The 20,596-nt window shown below is 44.1% G+C and overlaps 1 protein-coding gene across 3 annotated transcripts in view; it reads right to left on the bottom strand.

Annotated features, from left to right (window-relative positions):
* The window catches only part of zbtb40 (zinc finger and BTB domain containing 40), a 98,228-nt gene that overhangs the window by 49,179 nt on the left and 28,453 nt on the right, over nucleotides 1-20,596 (bottom strand). For all 3 annotated transcript variants that reach the window (XM_085966782.1, XM_085966783.1, XM_085966784.1), the window contains exons 6-9: nucleotides 17,913-18,105; nucleotides 9,178-9,314; nucleotides 4,918-5,116; nucleotides 1,722-1,858 (exon numbers count right to left, since the gene is read on the bottom strand). In XM_085966782.1, the coding sequence (XP_085822908.1) occupies nucleotides 1,722-1,858; nucleotides 4,918-5,116; nucleotides 9,178-9,314; nucleotides 17,913-18,105 (666 nt within the window). The remainder of the gene's footprint in view (nucleotides 1-1,721; nucleotides 1,859-4,917; nucleotides 5,117-9,177; nucleotides 9,315-17,912; nucleotides 18,106-20,596) is intronic.

Genomic DNA, 20,596 nt, shown 5'->3' with positions numbered 1-20,596 from the left:
TACAAGAACAAGGATGTCTTGCTGCAGTTGTACAGGGCCTTGGTGAGACCGCACCTTGAGTATTGTGTGCAGTTTTGGTCGCCTTACCTGAGGAAGGACGTTCTTGCCATGGAAGGAATGCAGTGAAGATTCACCAGGCTGATACCTGGGATGGCAGGAATGACATATGAGGAGAGATTGTGTCGATTGGGCTTATACTCACTGGAGATTGAGAGGGGATCTCATCGAAACCTATAAAATTCTGTCAGGCCTGGACAGACTAGATACAGGAAGTATGTTTCTGATGGCCGGGGAGTCCAGAACCAGGGGTCATAGTCTAAGGATAAGGGGTAAGCCATTTAGGACTGAAATGAGGAGGAATTTCTTCACCCAGAGAGTGGTGAACCTGTGGAATTCTCTGCCACAGAGGGCGGTGGAGGCCAGTTCATTAAGTATATTCAAGAAAGAGTTGGATATATTTCTTGAGGCTAAAGGGATCAAGGGATATGGGGAGAAGGCAGGGACCGGGTACTGAATTTGGATGATCAGCCATGATCTCATTGAATGGCGGAGCAGGCGTGAAGGGCCGAATGGCCTACTCCTGCTCCTATCTTCTATGTATCTATGATGCACCTACAGCCAGACAGCCTGCCAACACTCAACGTCTGGGCTACCACATGAGGAATAATCTCCTCCCCAACTTTATCTCACCCTATCAGCACAACCATCGATTGCTTTCTCCCTCATGTAGATATCCAGCTTCCGGTTCTGACAAGAGATGGGGGGGGGGGGGGGGGGTCACAGACCTGAAACATTAACCCTGCCTTCCTCTCTCCACAGATGCTGCCTGATCTGCTGAGCGTTTCCGGTACTTTGTTTTTATTTCAGATTTGCAGTATTTTGCTTTTCATATTATTGATATATTACTTCCTTCTAACGGTTATAAGTACATTATAACATAGAATGTTCTGGCATACTGTGTTAAGATTCAGGATTGAACCTAATTTTCATTGCATGAAGCTGCCGCACATTAAGCAGCTGCAGGGAGTGCTGCTGAAAAACTTTTCCACAAAGATGAAAAATTTCAACTAAAATGCATCAAATTCAAACAGTTACAGAGTTGGACTGGCAGAAACTATGCAGCAAGTCACCTGCCTATCATCTCAATCTCTGAATGTTATATAGGACAGGAAAACATTTAATGTTACCAAAAAACACCTGGGGAGAATATGCACATATCTATTTATAATATACCAATAAGTTTACAAAATCTATTGGCACAATTTTGTGTGTACTATTCCGTTAGAACCTTCTATGTCCACATTAATAATGGAATCTGCCTATGTCAACTTGTCACACTGCAATTACACCTTCTGGCCAGTGGTGGCACTGTTACACTTCAGTTTTGCATCTCCCAGCTCCTCAGCCTGCTCCAACCAATTCTACTTCACAAACTGCCTAAGTTTTGCTATTTAACTATGTAAATATATATATATTTAAAATATTGTATAAAAAGACCGAATACATGACCCTGGTCAAATTATCCCTCGCTCCCTAACCCCGCTTCACCTGAAGACTACAGACGGTCTGAACTCTCCCCACCACCCACACCCCGTGCAATTCCACAGATCGACTAGCACAAATTTATCAATGTAAAGTGGTTCAATAACAACATTCTCTTAGGTAAAGAAAAAGATGATAAACTTCTGTGTCAAGGTACTGAAAGTGTGGAAATAAAGTACCTCTATTGTTTCAGCGGGAAGATTCTCCACACCAGGCATCAAGCAGTCCAACAGTGGACTGATATCATCAATTGCATCAGTGATCACCTGTCTATGTCTTTTCAAAATATCCACGGCTTTACTTTCCTCGTCACTCACTGGAAAAGATCAGAAAGAAATGTCAGTCCACACCGACAGTCAAATCCTCAAACTTTGAACTAACTGCATTGTGTGTAAGACTTGCACAACTGTTTTAAATCACATACACCACTTCTGAAATAATTTGTACTGACACGTCTTGCACATCTGCAATTCTCCCCGTTGTTGCTTAATCCACCCCACAGTATAAGCGGGACCTGTCACAATACTTCTGATACAAATGATTTGTAAAGCCAATTGGGAAGCGGACGCTGATGGATATTTACCAGTATAGTTTTAAATCACTAACTTACACCAGTGTCAATGCCAGATTCACCTGCAAAATCTAAAATCTAAACACATCGTTGGACAAGCTTTCTCGAGAGCATTTATGATTAATGCTATAGCCATGAGCCTGAATTTCTGAGGGCAGCATTATTCAACGCCCTCAGTTATCGTGGCCACGCCCAGCGGGACCTGTGACTTCCTCTGAATCTCCAACCACCCTTACGGTAGCCAGTTGTGTGCTGAATTGTTGAAGCACAGCTTGTACCTACCCACAACTGCATACACCCGCCATCACAGCTTGTACCTACCCACAACTGCATACACCCGCCATCACAGCTTGTACCTACCCACAACTGCATACACCCGCCATCACAGCTTGTACCTACCCACAACTGCATACACCCGCCATCACAGCTTGTACCTACCCACAACTGCGTACACCCGCCATCACAGCTTGTACCTACCCACAACTGCATACACCCGCCATCACAGCTTGTACCTACCCACAGCTGCATACACCCGCCATCACAGCTTGTACCTACCCACAGCTGCATACACCCGTCATCACAGCTTGTACCTACCCACAGCTGCATACACCCGTCATCACAGCTTGTACCTACCCACAGCTGCATACACCCGCCATCACAGCTTGTACCTACCCACAGCTGCATACACCCGCCATCACAGCTTGTACCTACCCACAACTGCATACACCCGTCATCACAGCTTGTACCTATCCACAGCTGCGTACACCCGCCATCACAGCTTGTGCCTACCCACAGCTGCATACACCCGCCATCACAGCTTGTACCTACCCACAGCTGCATACACCCGCCATCACAGCTTGTACCTACCCACAACTGCATACACCCGCCATCACAGCTTGTACCTACCCACAGCTGCATACACCCGCCATCACAGCTTGTACCTACCCACAGCTGCATACACCCGTCATCACAGCTTGTACCTACCCACAGCTGCATACACCCGCCATCACAGCTTGTACCTACCCACAGCTGCATACACCCGCCATCACAGCTTGTACCTACCCACAACTGCATACACCCGCCATCACAGCTTGTACCTACCCACAGCTGCATACACCCGCCATCACAGCTTGTACCTACCCACAGCTGCATACACCCGTCATCACAGCTTGTACCTACCCACAGCTGCATACACCCGCCATCACAGCTTGTACCTACCCACAGCTGCATACACCCGCCATCACAGCTTGTACCTACCCACAGCTGCATACACCCGTCATCACAGCTTGTACCTACCCACAGCTGCATACACCCGCCATCACAGCTTGTACCTACCCACAGCTGCATACACCCGCCATCACAGCTTGTACCTACCCACAACTGCATACACCCGCCATCACAGCTTGTACCTACCCACAGCTGCATACACCCGCCATCACAGCTTGTACCTACCCACAGCTGCATACACCCGTCATCACAGCTTGTACCTACCCACAGCTGCATACACCCGCCATCACAGCTTGTACCTACCCACAGCTGCGTACACCCGCCATCACAGCTTGTGCCTACCCACAGCTGCATACACCCGCCATCACAGCTTGTACCTACCCACAACTGCGTACACCCGCCATCACAGCTTGTACCTACCCACAGCTGCATACACCCGCCATCACAGCTTGTGCCTACCCACAGCTGCATACACCCGCCATCACAGCTTGTACCTACCCACAACTGCATACACCCGCCATCACAGCTTGTACCTACCCACAGCTGCGTACACCCGCCATCACAGCTTGTACCTACCCACAACTGCGTACACCCGCCATCACAGCTTGTACCTACCCACAGCTGCATACACCCGCCATCACAGCTTGTACCTACCCACAACTGCGTACACCCGCCATCACAGCTTGTACCTACCCACAGCTGCATACACCCGCCATCACAGGTTATATCTACCCACAGCTGCATACACCCGCCATCACAGCTTGTACCTACCCACAGCTGCATACACCCGCCATCACAGCTTGTACCTACCCACAGCTGCATACACCCGCCATCACAGCTTGTACCTACCCACAACTGCGTACACCCGTCATCACAGCTTGTACCTACCCACAGCTGCATACACCCGCCATCACAGCTTGTACCTACCCACAGCTGCATACACCCGCCATCACAGCTTGTACCTACCCACAGCTGCATACACCCGCCATCACAGCTTGTGCCTACCTGCAGGCGAAGGCTTTCTTGGCGTGACTTCTTAGACTTGCGTCAGTAGATGTAAACATCAGTATTAATGAACATTGGTTTATGGAGCATTGTGTCGGCTCCCAATGTAGCGCTAGCATCAGTGGAAGTGGGAGGCAGGTACAATGTGAAATCCATGGCTGCACCACATGCACAATTGTAGAGGCAGAAACTACCCAAAAGGTAGAATTTCATCACGGACCCTTTTTATTTAAAAAAAGCCACAAAAAAAAACTAATTTTCCTGTCTTATTCATTTCTGTTCGTTTTGATCCATGACTTCTAAGGGACTGCCAAAGGGTTTCCTTCCTGCAGACTTCCTAAGACAGATGGTTGTTGGGGAAATGCCACGAGCTACAATACAAAAATCATAACGCTTCTAACACTTCAGCCAATAATTAATCACTATAACCCTTATTCACATTGATCTCAAGGTGTCAGCTCTTTTTAAAACAGAGTAAGAAAGCACTCAGGAGCCACCTCTTCGCCCTGCATCAGATGTGTTATTTTATGAACTGAAGCACTAACTCCAGGACTGCTAATCGGAAGCCTCACCGGATAAAATGAGCTGGAGACCTTCTGGTTCTTTTTGGAGTTCATCGAGTAGGGCGCACAGCTTTGGCACGCCCTCTTTCATCCGGACGAGCAGTTTCCAGACAGTGAGTGCTGCCAGCGTTTGCTTCTCTAACACTGCTTCCATCAAATTACTGATGCAGTCCACCACATCTTGCTCTTTAATGAGAGCTTCGATTCTCTGTCAGCAACAAAAAAGTTCAAAATTAAATGACTTTAAATCACGCAAGGCACCTTTGCAACACCTCGTCACAACAGTGAAGAAGTTGCAGTACTCACAAGTGTGCGTGTGTTGCATTTTGACTGGCTGCTGTGTATCGCACCATGGCAACCAAAGCAACAAAAAAGTTGGCACTGCACTGCCGGAGTTACTGTGCCTAGCATTTAATGAAGATTAGAAAAAAAAACCATGGCAATTTACTGCCCCAACTCGCCAGCTGTACTTCTCTGAGAATCCATTGTAGAAGCACATCAGAACTTCACCGAAAATGAATCCATTAATAACAAAAGACTGGAACTGCACACTTTCACTGAAGGTGAATTAAAAGCTATACATACATTACTGGTTCAATCTTTGTTGCGGAAGTGGCACCTTTTCTTAAAAAAAAGCAGAATATTGTACTGAAAATGGTGAGATGGTGTAATGGTTAGAAGATGCAAAGTACTTGAAATCCTGGTCAGCCACTATAAAAAACAATATTCTCCTGTCACAACTTTAAAGCATTTGTGGATGTCATCAAGCATTAAATGAACAATGTGGGAAATAGAGGCAACAGAACAAAAATTGTGCAAAAGATCATTTTACCGTAGTCACTGTACATTTAAAACAAAAACTTTCAATTGTAATACTAACACGATAAACACACATCTGTCTAGCAGATCACCCCTGGCATATATACAAGCAAAAAGATAAAATTATATTCATTAGTCAGGCAAAAACAACAACAACTTGCATTTATATAGCGCCTTTAACGTAGCAAAACATTCCAATGTGCTACACAGGAGCGTTATCAAACAAAGTTTGACACCAAGCCACATAAGGAGAAATTAGGGTAGATGGCCAAAAGCTTGGTCAAAGAGGTAGGTTTTAAGGAGGAAGGAGAGGTTTCGGGAAGGAATTCCAGAGCTTAGGGCCTAGGCAGCTAAAATTCGGCCGCCAATGGTGGAGCGATTAAAATCGAGGATGCTCAAGAGGGCAGAATTAGAACTACATTGCATTAAAAACATGCATTATACATTGATAGAGTAATCAACCAGACACACACACTGCAATGGCAGGACATTAACTACTGTGCATTTGTGACAAACTGAAGGCAAGCAGGAGCCTTCAAGCAGGTCATCCATCTGTTCAGTACTGTGAGCACCAACCCAGTGTGCAGCAAGACCTGGAGTATAGAGCAACTTTGGCTTATGCAAAGCATATTGAAATTGAAGAAACATTTTGTATTAGGTTAAGCATTAATTACTACAGTTTTTGCAGGTGTTAAACATTGTACTCAGAACCCAACCATTTTTGGAAGCCACAGGGTTGAATTAATTTTACTCAGGAATTATCTGAAAGGATGACTTTCCTCTGAGTTTTCAATACAAGTCATACATATGATAAAAACAGTATGGCTCTATATTTAAATATACACCTGTAGTGGAGAATCAATACAGCAATGCAAAATAAAACCTCCACATTTTTCAAAAGGACTTGTGTTTCACAGTCCATTGTTGCACACAATCATGCCATCATTAAGCTTGCATTGTTCCACGGAAGCTCAACGTAAACTCGAGGAACAGCACCTCATCTTCCGATTCGGCACTTTACAACCTTCCGGACTCAATATCGAGTTCAACAATTTCAGATCATAACCTCGGCCCCAATTACATTTTTACTTATATTTTTTATTATCCACAGCTTTGTTTTGGTTTTTCCCTCCCCTTCCCCTTTTTTTCTCTCTCCCACATGGCAGCTGTCTCTCATTCTGCCAGCGCATTTCACACCTAATCTGAGCCGTCTTTTGTCTCCACTAGTCCGATCACCATCTTGTCTCGGTTTGAATACCTCTTAATGTCTCCTCTTCTCTTTTGTTCTCTCCCAGTCTGGCCTCTTAATCTATTTCATTCCCTGTGCCTCTTTAGTCTTGACAAAGTGTTTTGACCCGAAACGTTGACTCTAATTTCTCTCCACGGATGTTGCCTGGCCTGCTGAGTTTTTCCAGCATTTTCTGTTGTTAATACACACATGATGTTGGTCTTGTGTTACATCTAATCAGGTCTATGAGCTGAATAATTATTTTCACACCAAGATGTCTGCAGGGTCCCAAATATTCCTGCTACGGGTACGGTAGCATAGTGGTTATATTACTGGACTAGTAATCCAGACTAATAATCCGTAGACGCGAGTTCAAATCCCACCACGCCAGCTAGGGATATTTAAATTTAGTTAATTAAATAAATCTGGAATTAGTATCAGTAATGGTGACCATGTCTATCGGATTGTCGTAAAAACCCATCTGGTTCAATAATATCCTTTAGGGAAGGAAATCTGCCGTCTGGCCTGTGTGACTCCAGACCCACAGCAATGTGGTTGACTCTTAACTGCCCTCTGAAATGACCTAGCAAGCTACTCAGTTGTATAAAGCCTTGCCAGCGACGCCCACATCCCGTGAACGAATATTAAAAAAATAGATCATTGCTCCATCACTTCCACGCGCATGAATCAGGTGCTGGATAAAATTCAGGTTCTGCTGAACTGTTCTGAGCTATGCAGGACCACAGCATAACAATCCAAACAACCGACCATGTAAAAACTGGAGCTAGTCATTAATCTGCATCAAGCACAGTGCTCCTGCGTTATTCCCACATTATTCATAGTACTGCCTTTGCTTTGGGTCACAAAATTAGCTTGAATGGCCTTCGTCTTAAACTTTGTCCTGTCACCCAACGAAGTCTCTATTGTGATTCAGGCTTTCTCCCAACACTCAAATTGCGTTCACAGCAAAGAGAACATTTCCACAGGCAGACTGAGTCCCCAGTGAACTGAAACTCCATACCACAGGGCTTCTGAAATACCGTATTACATACCAGAGACTACAGGAGATTCCCACCATGCTCTCCTGTACACTCCAAAAAGGCAGCAAATCCCAGAGCATCAGATATGGTGCTCCAACCAAAACATATTTAGTTGCACAGAAACAAAATAATCACAGCAGGAGAAAAGCTGTTGTAACTCTCCTACAGAAAAGGCCCAAAAAGCAGAAGCTTATCACACAATTCTATGCCTCGATCGGTCCTGGGTCTTTATTGAAACAGAACAGAGTCACATACATATGTTTGTCTATTTTGTCTGAACCTCTACACTCGATGAAACACCCACACAAATTAAATAACTAAGAAAATAAACTGTTCTTAAACAGAGTCTGAAATCCTAGTCCTTTTGATGTTATGTAGGTGATGGCTCCATGTAGTCCCTCTTGGCTGCCTTACCTGCTACAGGGGACTAAGGACCCCAGAACTGCTGCCCCATTGTCTGCCTTTTCTTTCATGTTGAAGCAGGCCCATTTGAATGATAAAAAAGAATCTTCTTCATGGTGAGGCATTATTCTGGCACTGAGTATGAACAGTCGTCTCCAGGCCACTGGCCATCGGTTTGCTTTTGACACCCAATCACAATTGAAAGCATTTCTTTGGCTGTAGAAATATCCTTCCACGGACCACAAAATCAACTATACCTCAGCACAAAGCTACTGTCTCCTAACTAGTGTATTGTACAACCTGCCTACTCTCATGTAGAGCGCGTGCCTGTCATACGAACTATGGATATTCCCTGGATACGTTTGCCTATTGGCTACTCCTTGCCCACAAAATAAAAAAATCTCAAAGATATAGCTAACCAAAGCTCATTTTTAATTTTCAATATCTAAACTCACGTAAAAAAAATGCAATAAAAAATGTTTTCCTATTTGACACGTGACTAAGTCCTGCTTCCTAGTGTCACATTCCATGCATTTACCACGTTACGCTGTTAGCTCTGGACACTACACACAAACCAAGTCATTTCTTCAACTCCCTACAACACACTCCAGTTGTCAACAGTCGAGCAAATGGGACTGAAGAGTGAAACAAAGGTATCGCTGTCTCAGAGGTAGATTATATTGCAAGGCAAAATTCAACAGAACCATATCTGCCAAGAATATAAAATTCTAAGCCACAGCATATCATGTTTGACCATATAAAAATACATTTATTTCATACCTCTTTTTCCTCATCAGATATATCCTCAGCAACAGACAGGATGTGGTGCAGAAGTTGGAGTTCAGTTACTGCATCAACAATATTCTCTTGATGTCGTCTCAGCAAGTCAAACCCATAATCTTCTGGGTTTTTCACTTCTGTTGAGAAATGTAAATACTTTTACCAACCCAAAACTGTCGCCTTCACTTTTATTTTCTTCAAACTAATCGCCCATTTACCAATGTTACTAAGAGGGCCAAAACAATAACAACTTGCATTTATATAGTGCCTTTAAGGTAGAAAAATGTCCCCGGTGCTTTACAGAAGCTCAAGGAAAGAGGAACACCAAGTCAAAGCAGGGAAGATTGGGGCTGAAAAGTGACCAAAAATCTGGCTTAGAGAGGTGGGTTTTCAGGAAAGTTCTAAAGGAGAAAAGGATGGAGAGAAGAACAACTTTTATTTAACATAGTAAAACGTTCCAAGGCACTTCACAGGAGCCTAGGTTTTAAGGATCCGCCCTAAAGGAGAGCGGTGTAGAGAAGCGGAGAGGTTTAGGGAGGAAATTCCAGGCAGGCTGCCAATGATGGAGCAATGAAAATTGGGGAATCGCAAGAGGCCAGAATTGGAGGAGCAGAGATATCTCGGAGGGTTGAGGGCTGGAGGAGGTTACAGAGCTTGGGAGGGGTGAGGTCCTGGAGGGATTTGAAAGCAAGGATGGCAATATTAAAATCGAGGGGTTGCCAGACCGAGCGCCTATGTAGGTCAGCAAACATAGCGGCAATGGGCAAGGTTCCCTCTTATTTTTTTTGACGCCGTGCGAGCCATTGAAAATACCGCGCATGCGCAGATTTTGTATTGAAAAGCCGGGTTCCTTGGAGTGCCGAGCAGCAGCGCAGTTTAAAGGGAACATTGATGATGGGTGAACGGGACTTAAAATGCGAGTTTGGATACAGGCAGCAGTTTTGGATGAGCTGAAGTTTACGGAGGGTGCAAGGTGGGAGGCTGGCCAGGAGAACGCTGGAATTGTCAAGTCCAGAGGCAAGAAAGGCATGGATGAGGGTTTCAGCAGATGAGCTGAGGCAGGAGCAGAGACGGGCAATGTTACAGAGGTGGTTCTAGGCAGTCTTGGTGATGGAGAGGATATAGGGTCGGAAGTGCAGCTCAGGGTCAAATAGGACGCCACGGTTGCAAATGGTTTGGGTCAGCCTCAGACAGTGGCCGAGAAGAAGGGGCTTAAAGAAGGAATTCCAGAGCATGGAGCCTAGCCGGCTGAAAGCACATCCACCAATGGTGGAGCAATCAGAGCGGGGATATACAAGAGGCTGAAGTCAGAGGAACGGAGAGTTTGGATGACTGCAGTGCTGGAGGAGGTTACAGAAAGAGAAGAGTGGGGCTAGGGAGTGATTTAAACACAAGGATGAGAATTGAAATTTCAGGTATTGGTGAAAAAGTAGAAGTTGCAGTGACACAACTTTGCATGTATAGCGTAACTATCCCCAATATATTTCTTCTGGTTCTTCTCCAGCCTTCACATATACCGCACACTGCTTACTTGGCCAAAAGTGGAATTAAATTGTGTTGTCAAAATCATCACAACCTATTAATTTACATAGCAAACTGTAGGAATGCAAAGAGGCATCACAATATCAGCAAATAAGGCAACCACCTGCCTAAAAAGCATAATTGCTGAATATCAATTTACTATTCTTCACCAGGATGAATATAACAGACAGAAAGCAAAGCTATAGTCTTTGCAGCCACCGTTTAAAGGCAAAAAATCAGATTGTACTGAAGAAGATCGGCAGCATCTACTCAGACTGACTATAAAACTTCTATCACCATCGAACATGTTAAAAGTTAGAACATGTCAGAGGAGAATGGGTGAGATAGGAACCGGAATGTAGAGCATAAGAAACCGCTGTGGTCTGTTGAACTGGTCCCAAAGTAAAAAGAATGAACAACTCTGCTTATGGGGATTCCATTTACGTATGGAATCCCCATAACCATATTAGAAATCCCCAAATAGATACGAATTCACACCACTTAAATAAAAATAAAAGACCCTTTAATTAAATATTTAAATTTACATTTTTTGAAAAATAAATTTAAACATTTTAAAACGGGCCGAAATTTACCGAAACTAATTTTGAATATATGTATATGTTTTAATCATTAAAAGTTTTTTACTTTAACATTTAGTTTAACCCTTACGCTGGTAAAAGGTGGCCTTGCACCTGCTTTTACCAGGCATACGGATTTCGTGGACAGACGCTGGGCAGTAGTTGGGCAAACAGCCCAGCTCTGCACCAGCGAAGGTGATTTTTCAGCGGATGTCAATGCGAAACTTGACAGATCGCAAGTTCTGGGTTTTGGCGCATGCGGGGTCTTTCCGAAGGCTTCTGACAGCGTACGTGAAACCACCGTCATTTCAGGCCCATTAAGTTTGCCCTCCTTCAATCCTCAGGCACCACTCGATTCCAACGATTCCCCAAAGACACTTGCTAAATTGTGCCCGATTTCATTACTAACTTTGTTACTATCGATTCAGGCCTGGTCTCCTGCTGTTTTTAGTGCCTTAGGCTCATGCCATCACTTCCTTATTTGTAATTTCCATCATTCAAATATTTTCCCCAGAAAATTGCACTTCTGTATTGGGACAGAAGCTCATGGTTTGCAGACACACACAAGCCGTTTAGCAATTCTGTCGTGTCTTGGCAATCAATATGTCACCCTTGGTATCAATCAGGAGTCCCAAAGTTTCCTTTAGTGCCCGTTTACTTTGAATTTAGTTATAAAGCTCTTTCATGTTTTTTATAGTTCCTGCAATCTTAATCTGGTTTAGGATTCAGCAAATGAGGACAAAGGGATTAATTAAGATGGGGAAAATAGAATATGAGAGTAAGTTTGCAGGGAACATAAAAACTGACTGTAAAAGCTTTTATAGATATGTGAAGAGAAAAAGATTGGTGAAGTCAAGCGTAGGTCCCTTACAGTCAGAATCAGGGGAATTTATAATGGGGAACAAAGAAATGGCAGACCAATTAAATACATACTTTGGCTCTGTCTTCACAAAGGAGGACACAAATAACCTCCCAGAGATGTCGGGGAACATAGGGTCTAATGAGAGGGAGGAAGTGAAAGAAATCAGTATTTGTAGGGAAATGGTGTTAGGGAAATTGACGGGATTGAAGGCCAATAAATCCCCAGTTCCTGATAATCTACATCCTAGGGTACTTAAGGAAGTGGCCCTAGAAAAAGTAGATGCATTGCTGGTCATCTTCCAAAATTCGATAGACTCTGGAACAGTTCCCACGGATTGGAGGGTAGCTAATGTTACCCCACCATTCAAAAAAGGTGGTAGAGAGAAAAACGGGGAATTATAGACCGGTAAGCCCGACATCAGTAGTGGGGAAAATGCTAGAGTCCATTATAAAAGATGTAATAGCAGAGCACTTGGAAAACAGTGACAGGATCGGACAAAGTCAACATGGATTTACAAAAGGTAAATCGTGCTTGACTAATCTACTGGAATTTTTTGAGGATGTAACTGGTAGAATAGATAAGGGAGAACCAGTGGATGTGGTGTATTTGGACTTTCAGAAGGCTTTCGATAAGGTCCCGCATAAGAGATTAGCGTGTAAAGTTAAGGCACATGGGATTGGGGGCAAGGTACTGCTTTGGATAAAGAATTGGTTGGCAGACAGGAAGCAAAGAGTTGGAATAAACGGCTCTTTTTCCGAGTGGCAGGCAGTGACTAGTGGGGTACCGCAGGGATCGGTCCTGGGACCCCAGCTATTCACAATATATATAAATGATCTAGACGAGGGAATATCTCCAAGTTTGCAGACGACACAAAGTTGGGTGGGCGTGTGTGCTGTGAGGAGGATGCCGAGAAACTCCAGTATGATTTGGACAGGTTGGCTGATTGGAGAGAAGCATGGCAGATGCTGTATAATGTGGATAAATGCGAGGTTATCCACTTTGGTGGCAAAAACAGGAAGGCAGAGTATTATCTGAATGGCAATAGATTGGGAGAAGGGGAAGTGCAATGAGACCTGGGTGTCCTTGTGCACCAGTCGCTGAAGGTAAGCATGCAGGTGCAGCAGGCGGTTAAGAAGGCAAATGGTATGTTGGCCTTCGTAGTGAGAGGGTTCGAGTACAGGAACAAGGATGTCTTGCTGCAGTTGTACAGGGCCTTGGTGAGACCACACCTTGAGTATTGTGTGCAGTTTTGGTCGCCTTATCTGAGGAAGGATGTTCTTGCCATGGAGGGAGTGCGGCGAAAATTCACCAGACTGATACCTGGGATGGCAGGAATGACGTATGAGGAGAGATTGGGTCGACTGGGCTTATACTCGCTGGAGTTTAGAAGCATGAGAGGGGATCTCATTGAAACTTATAAAATTCTAACAGGACTAGACAGACTAGATGCAGGAAGGATGTTCCCAATGGCCGGGGAGTCCAGAACCAGGGGTGACAGTCTAAGGATAAGGGGTAAGCCATTTAGGACAGAGATGAGGAGGAATTTCTTCACCCAGAGAGTGGTGAGCCTGTGGAATTCTCTACCACAGAAGGCAGTGGAGGCCAATTCATTAAATATATTCAAGAAGGAGTTGGATATATTTCTTAAGGCTAAAGGGATATGGGGAGAAGGCAGGGACAGGGTACTGAATTCAGATGATCAGCCATGATCTCATTGAATGGCAGAGCAGGCTCGAGGGGCCAAATGGCCTACTCCTGCTCCTATCTTCTATGTTTCTATTTTAGCTTGCCTGTCTGGTTTCTTAACATCCTAAACCTGATCCTTGCATTCAGCTCCGCTCTTGGTTCTACTGCTGATTTATACTTAAGGGAATTTCTTCTTAGTGATTACTTTACATCCTCAGCAATGACTTACGGAAACTATTCAATTTTTCCTCCATGCTTTCAAATAAGGCATGAAACGTCTGCCTGGTCAAGTAGATATAAAAGATCCCACGGTGTTATTCGAAGATCTTTCTGTGCATAATTTGGATGCAGATATTTACCTACATTAACAGTGACTGAACTTAAACATCCATGGGCTGTAAAGTGCTTTGGGACATCTTGAGGACATGAGAAGTCACTATATCAATACTAGTTCTTTCTTTTCACCAAAGTCTGAACGTCCAGCCCGCTCAGTTGCCTCTCCACTCTGTGGAAATTACCTTAAATTTGAGAATCTCGGTTGTACTCTTCCCTTCTCGACTGTAAGCCAGACTTTAAACTCAAACATTCTGTGGCACATGTTTTCAAGGTGTATTCTAACTACAACCTCCTCTACTATCCTCTAGTTATTATAAAGCACCGAGGTCTATTATCAGCCCCCACCATGTGTGGGTTCCTTAACCATTAGAATCATGCATCAGTCTAATACCGTGTCCAGTAACATATTTTTTCCTGCTTTTACTTTCATTATAAACATTCCAATTTTATCCCTAAGCTGCAATATCCCATAACTATTATATCTGATCCCTTACATGCTTCGTTTATCTGAGTATAAAGGTCCAGGGCTAATCCCTCTTCCTGAGGTGGTGGCCTATAGGAGATCCATGTAGATTGTTTTTTCCCCTTGATCCACAATGCTTCCTTTTTATCCACAGCTGATGCAGAGTTCCCGGTCTCCGTTAGAACCATGCTCTCTTACCCATACAAAGCCACATCCCCTCCTCGCTTACTCTTTCTATCAGTTGTTATTTCTCGATCAGCAGAACTGCAACTCTGATTGGACCAGAAACATGAAGATCAGATGCAGAAACTTGAAGATGAGATGCAGAGTCTTCTTTGCACGAATATGCTTCAGCTGGTGATCTGGCCAAGAACTAATTACACTCTTACAGTGCAGGCTGGTAGAGTCTGTATTATATGCCTCAAGAATAATCACTGCTGCACCAAGCATTCCCTCATATAGCTCAATCAGGCTGTAAAGTGTTCAATGGTTGTTGTTACATTTGGGGGCTTTTCCAATCTTTTTACTCTAAATATTTTTTGAGCTTCTGTATCTGAGAAAGTACTCTCATGGGTGAACGCTAGCCCCTTACGTCTCAGAAACTGTTCTCATTGGCCCAGATATCTAGGTAAATCCAGAGCATGCCTCAGGATCAAATAAGAACCCACTGCAGTTTAATTCTGCCAGTAGTTCTATCACATTCCCTCACATGATCCTTTTTGGCTTCAGGAGGCAGCTGACAAACATTACATTAGACTTAGATGCATGGGCCCTAGCTATGCCTGCCTGTTCATGGGATATGTGGAACATTCTTTGTTCCAGTCCTACTCAGGTCCCCTCCCTCACCTCTTCTTCCGGTACATCGATGACTGTATTGGTGCCGTTTCCTGCTCGCGCCCTGAACTAGATAAGTTCATTCACTTTACTTCCAATTTCCACCCTTCCCTCACCTTCACATGGTCCATCTCCGACTCTTCCCTTCCCTTCCTTGACTTCTCCGTCTCCATTTCTGGCGATCGGCTTTCGACAAACATCCACTACAAGCCCACCGACTCCCACAGCTACCTGGATTACACTTCCTCCCACCCCGCTTCCTGTAAGGACTCTATTCCATTCTCCCAGTTTCTCCGTCTCCGCCGCGTCTGTTCTGACGATGCCACCTTCCATACCAGTGCTTCCGACATGTCTTCCTTTTTCCTCAACCGAGGATTCCCCTCTACTGTGGTTGTCACGGCCCTCGACCGTGTCCGTTCTATCTCCCGCACTTCTGCTCTCACCCTTCCCCTCTCCCAGAACCACGATAGGGTTCCCCTTGTCCTCACCTTTCACCCCACCAGCCTCCACATTCAACGGATCATCCTCCGCCATTTCCGCCACCTTCAACGTGATCCCACCACTAAACACATCTTCCCCTCACCTCCCCTTTCAGCATTCCGAAGGGACCACTCCCTCCGCGACACCCTAGTCCACTCCTCAATCACCCCCAACAGCCCTTCTCCTTCACCTGGCACCTTCCCGTGCAAGAGCAGGAGATGCAACACTTGCCCTTTTACCTCCTCCCTTCCCACTGTCCAGGGCCCCAAACACCCCTTCCAGGTGAAACAGCGATTTACTTGTACTTCTTGCAATTTAATATACTGTATTCGCCGCTCACGATGTGGCCTCCTCTACATTGGGGAGACCAAACGCAGATTGGGCGACCGCTTTGCGAAACACCTCCGTTCAGTCCTTAAGGGTGACCCTGAGCTTCCGGTCGCCTGTCACTTTAATTCACCGCTTCACTCCCGCTCTGATCTCTCTGTCCTCGGCCTATTGCATTATTCCAATGAAGCTCAACGTAAGCTCGAGGAACAGCACCTCATCTTTCGATTGGGCACTTTGCAGCCTGCCGGACTCAACATCGAGTTCAACAATTTCAGATAATAATCCCTGCCCCCATTTTTTATGCAGCATGATTTTTGCCATTCCCATTTGCAACATTTTATCTTTCCTGCCTCTTACAAAAGTACAGGATGTTCCTTCAATTCCTTCCTCCTCTCCTAAACCACCACCGCTCCCTGTCTCTGCACCTGCTTAATATGTTACATCTCCAGCTTTGTCCAGTTCTGATGAAGGGTCCCAGACCTGAACGTTAACTCTGTTTCTCTCTCCACAGATGCTGCCTGGCCTGCTGAGTATTTCCAGCATTTTCTGTTGTTACTTTAGACTTAGACTTGGGCTTGGGCTTGAAAAGCCAGTTAGAATTATTGAACAGTAATAGAATTAGCAATCAATAACAATAATGGAACAGATATTGTTGCTGTAGTTATTACGTTGAGGTGGCTCAAAGAAAAAAAAGTTTGTTATTGCTGCACCAATCTAGAATAAAACATAAGAAATAGGAGCAGGAGTGGACCATTCGGCCCCTCGAGTCTGCTCCTACATTCAATAAGATGTTCAGCTCAACTCCACTTTCCCGCCCGATCCCCATATCCCTCGATTCCCGTAGTGCCCAAAAATCTATCGCTCTCAGTCTTGAATATATTCATTGACTGAGCACCCACAGCCCTCGGGTAGAGAATTCCAAAGATTCACAGCCTCTGTCCTAGATGGCCAACCCCTTATTCTCAGATTATGACCCCTAGTTCGAGACTCTCCAGTCAGGGGAGTCAGCTTCTTAGCATCTTCCCTGCCAAGCCCTCTAAGAATTTTATACATTTAATAAGATCACCTCTCATTTTTCTAAACTCCATAGAATGTAGGATATAAGTATTATTTAGAAATTCTTTTCTTATTCTCACAAGCTATAGAAACTATCTGTCCTGGCTATTTGTTAAAAAGCTTCAGACGAACTCCTCTACCTGAACAAGGCAGGTTCGTAAATACCTTCAAAGAAAGTGACCAGACCTAAACAGATTTAGAAAACTGTCCGTTAAACTGTCAAAAATACTTTTACAAATCCCACAAGATGTTTATATTTGAATTGATTGGCTTGGCCCCTCCCTCAGACATCAGGCACAGACAAAACTAGAATCTGCAACAAGTGGATCAAGTTAAACTAGAACATGAGTTCTGTGAATGAAGCTGGTTTTAACAAGTCATGTACTGTAACAAAATGAAAGAACACAAAGCTAGCTAAATCTTTGTCACAGCTATATGTACACACAAAGCACTATCGCATGCATTTTAAAGTTATCATTAAATTACAGTGCTTTATGACAGCTCACAACTTTACTACAATACGTTGCACTCTGAAAAAGAGTGTGCTGAATTATCATCGCCCTCTTCAGGAGACGCTCATGTAACTAACCTGACTTTGTAGCCATCGCTGGTTCTGCTGCGAGGGTTCTTAGTACGGACTGGAGCACAGGGTAAGCCTCTTTCATTGTACGAAGAAGATTTAGTGCAGTTTCAGCACTGAGCAGCCTCTCTTCAATGACTTTCCTCAATAACTTAGCCATGGCACCTCTGGCTGTCTCTCCCTGACAGCATTCCACAATCACCTAAACATCAACATATTAACCACAACGACATTTCTTGGTGGCAACAAGAAAATGTGGAAACAGTACATCTGTCTAAAGATCACACTCCCAGTTTAATCAGCTCAAATCATGTTATACTAATAAGCACACACACCAACTGCTTAACCAATGGTTAGACCGCACTTCAAGTACTGTGTACAATTCTGGTCTCCATATTACAAAAAGGATATAGAGGCACTGGTGAAGGGGCAAAACAGATTTACAAGAATGATAGCAGAAAGGACTGAACAGGCTGGGGCTCTTTTCTCTTGAAAAGAGAAGGCTGAGGGGTGACCTAATAGAGGTCGTTAAAATTCTGAAGGGGATTGATAGCATAGATGTAGAGAAGATGTCTCCACTTGGTGGGAGTCCAAAACTAGTTACTAAAAAATCCAATAAAGAATTCAGGAGAAACCTCTTTACTCAGTGTGGCGAGTATGTAAAACTCACTACCACAAGGAATAGCACCCGGAGGAAACCCACGCAAACACGGGGAGAATGTGCAAACTCCACACAGACAGTTACCCGAGGCCGGATTCGAACCCGGGTCCCTGGCGCTGTGAGGTAACAGTGCTAACCACTATGCCGCCGTGCCACCCCTCAGTGTGGCGAGTATGTAAAACTCACTACCACAAGGAATAGCATAGATGCGTTTAAGGGGAAGTTAGATAAGTACATGACAGAGAAAGGAATAGAAGGCTACGCTGATAGGGTTAGATGAACTAAGGTGGGAGGAGGCTCATGTGGAGCATAAACACCGGCATAGACCATAAATCATCGGACGAAGGGTCATCGACCTGAAACGTTAACTCTGTTTCTCTCTCCACAAATGCTGCCTGACCTGCTGAGTATTTCAGATTTCCAGAAACCGCAGTATTTCGCTTTTGTTCCAGCACAGACCAATTGAGCCGAATGGCCTGTTTCTGTACTGTAAATTCTATGTAGTGAATCAAACTTTATTCTATTGTATTAGACCCTTTCACAACATATTTGTTTAAATGGTCATTAGTCTAAACTATTTCATCCCATCGATGTTTATTATTCTTCCTGCACCAGGTGATTTTCTGTGTCTTCCGTATGTGTGCTTATTTTACATTAAAGTTACATAGGATTCACATGCATTCAACCTTCTCCTGGATTCCTGAAAAATGATGTTTGCCAGTGGGATAGAGTTTGACCACGGAGCATAATAGAAATTTTCCTTTGGTTTTATTCATTTTATTTTTAATACATTAGTAATTTAAAAGAACTCTCTGAGCAACATCATAAACAGGGCAAAATCTTTCAAGCACAATACTATTTAAAATAAAATAGGATGTGTTACACATTCGCAATATCATTTCAATAATTCTCCTGTAAAAAAACATTTAGATGTAAAAACACTCAGAAATGATGGCCTATTAGTTCTCCAGTGTGCACTACCAGAGTACAACAGGAGCTTACACCCACAGATCTACACACAGCGAGCACCGCCTATGGAACCTATCTGATTTGACCATGTCACTTTGAAGGCTTCAGAAAGCCTCCCCGATCAGAAAAAGGCAGGTTGATAAATACCCTCAAGAAAATGACTATTTTCTATTCCTTTCTCTGTCATGTACTTATCTAGCTTCCCCTCAAGCAGATTTAAATATACTTAGTCTTGATTGCTTTTTTGAAGACACCACCTAACCCACACTGATACAGGCAATGTACAAAGCAATGGCTCGACCATAGTTTGAGTACTGTATGAAGTTTTAGGTATGCTATTAAAAGACATTAAAACCAGAGAGTAAACAGCATAGATTCACCGGGATGATAATCTATAGTTATGAGGAAGGACTTGAGATACTGGGACTACAGGAAACTCTCTTTTAACTGGCACCTAAATATCCGGAAATTTCTCTTAACCGGCAAAATTCAGGAGTAGGTTCAGGTAAGTTTTACTATATATTAGTGGCCGTGTAACCGGGGCCCCTGGATCTGTGGCCGTGTAACCGGGGTTCCTGCACCTGTGGCCGTGCAACAGGGACTCCTGGATCTGTGGCCGTGTAATCGGGACTCCTGCACAAGTGCCGGGTAACCGGGGCTCCTGCACCTGTATACCTCTCTGTAATCCGGACTTTTTGATCAACAGGCACCACGCCAGTCCCGTCTGTGTCGGATAAAAAAGAGTTTCCTTTATTTCTATTGGTGCAGAAAAGGCTTAGAGGAGAGTTGAGAGAGGTTTTTATGAAAGATTTTGATAGGGTGGATAGGAAAAGACTATTTCCTCTGGTTGTTGGACAGTAACAAGAGGCCATTAATTAAACATAGTCACTAAAACAGTGAGGCGAGAGGTTTGGAGAAATGTCTTTATGAAGAGAATTGTTAGGGCATGCAATGCTTTGTCACAGGGAATACCTGAGGCAGAAATAACTGCAACTTTTAAGGAAAAAGTAGAAAACCATTTGAAGCAACGGTAGATAGAGGGAGATGGGGAGAGAGCAGGCCA

Source organism: Somniosus microcephalus, chromosome 25, assembly GCF_052327205.1.
Source record: "Somniosus microcephalus isolate GS21.2 chromosome 25, FLI_Smic_1.0, whole genome shotgun sequence".
NCBI classification, from domain to species: Eukaryota; Metazoa; Chordata; class Chondrichthyes; order Squaliformes; family Somniosidae; genus Somniosus; species Somniosus microcephalus.
Note: the sequence above shows the minus strand (reverse complement) of the source record. Positions and strands in the feature narration are given on the sequence as shown.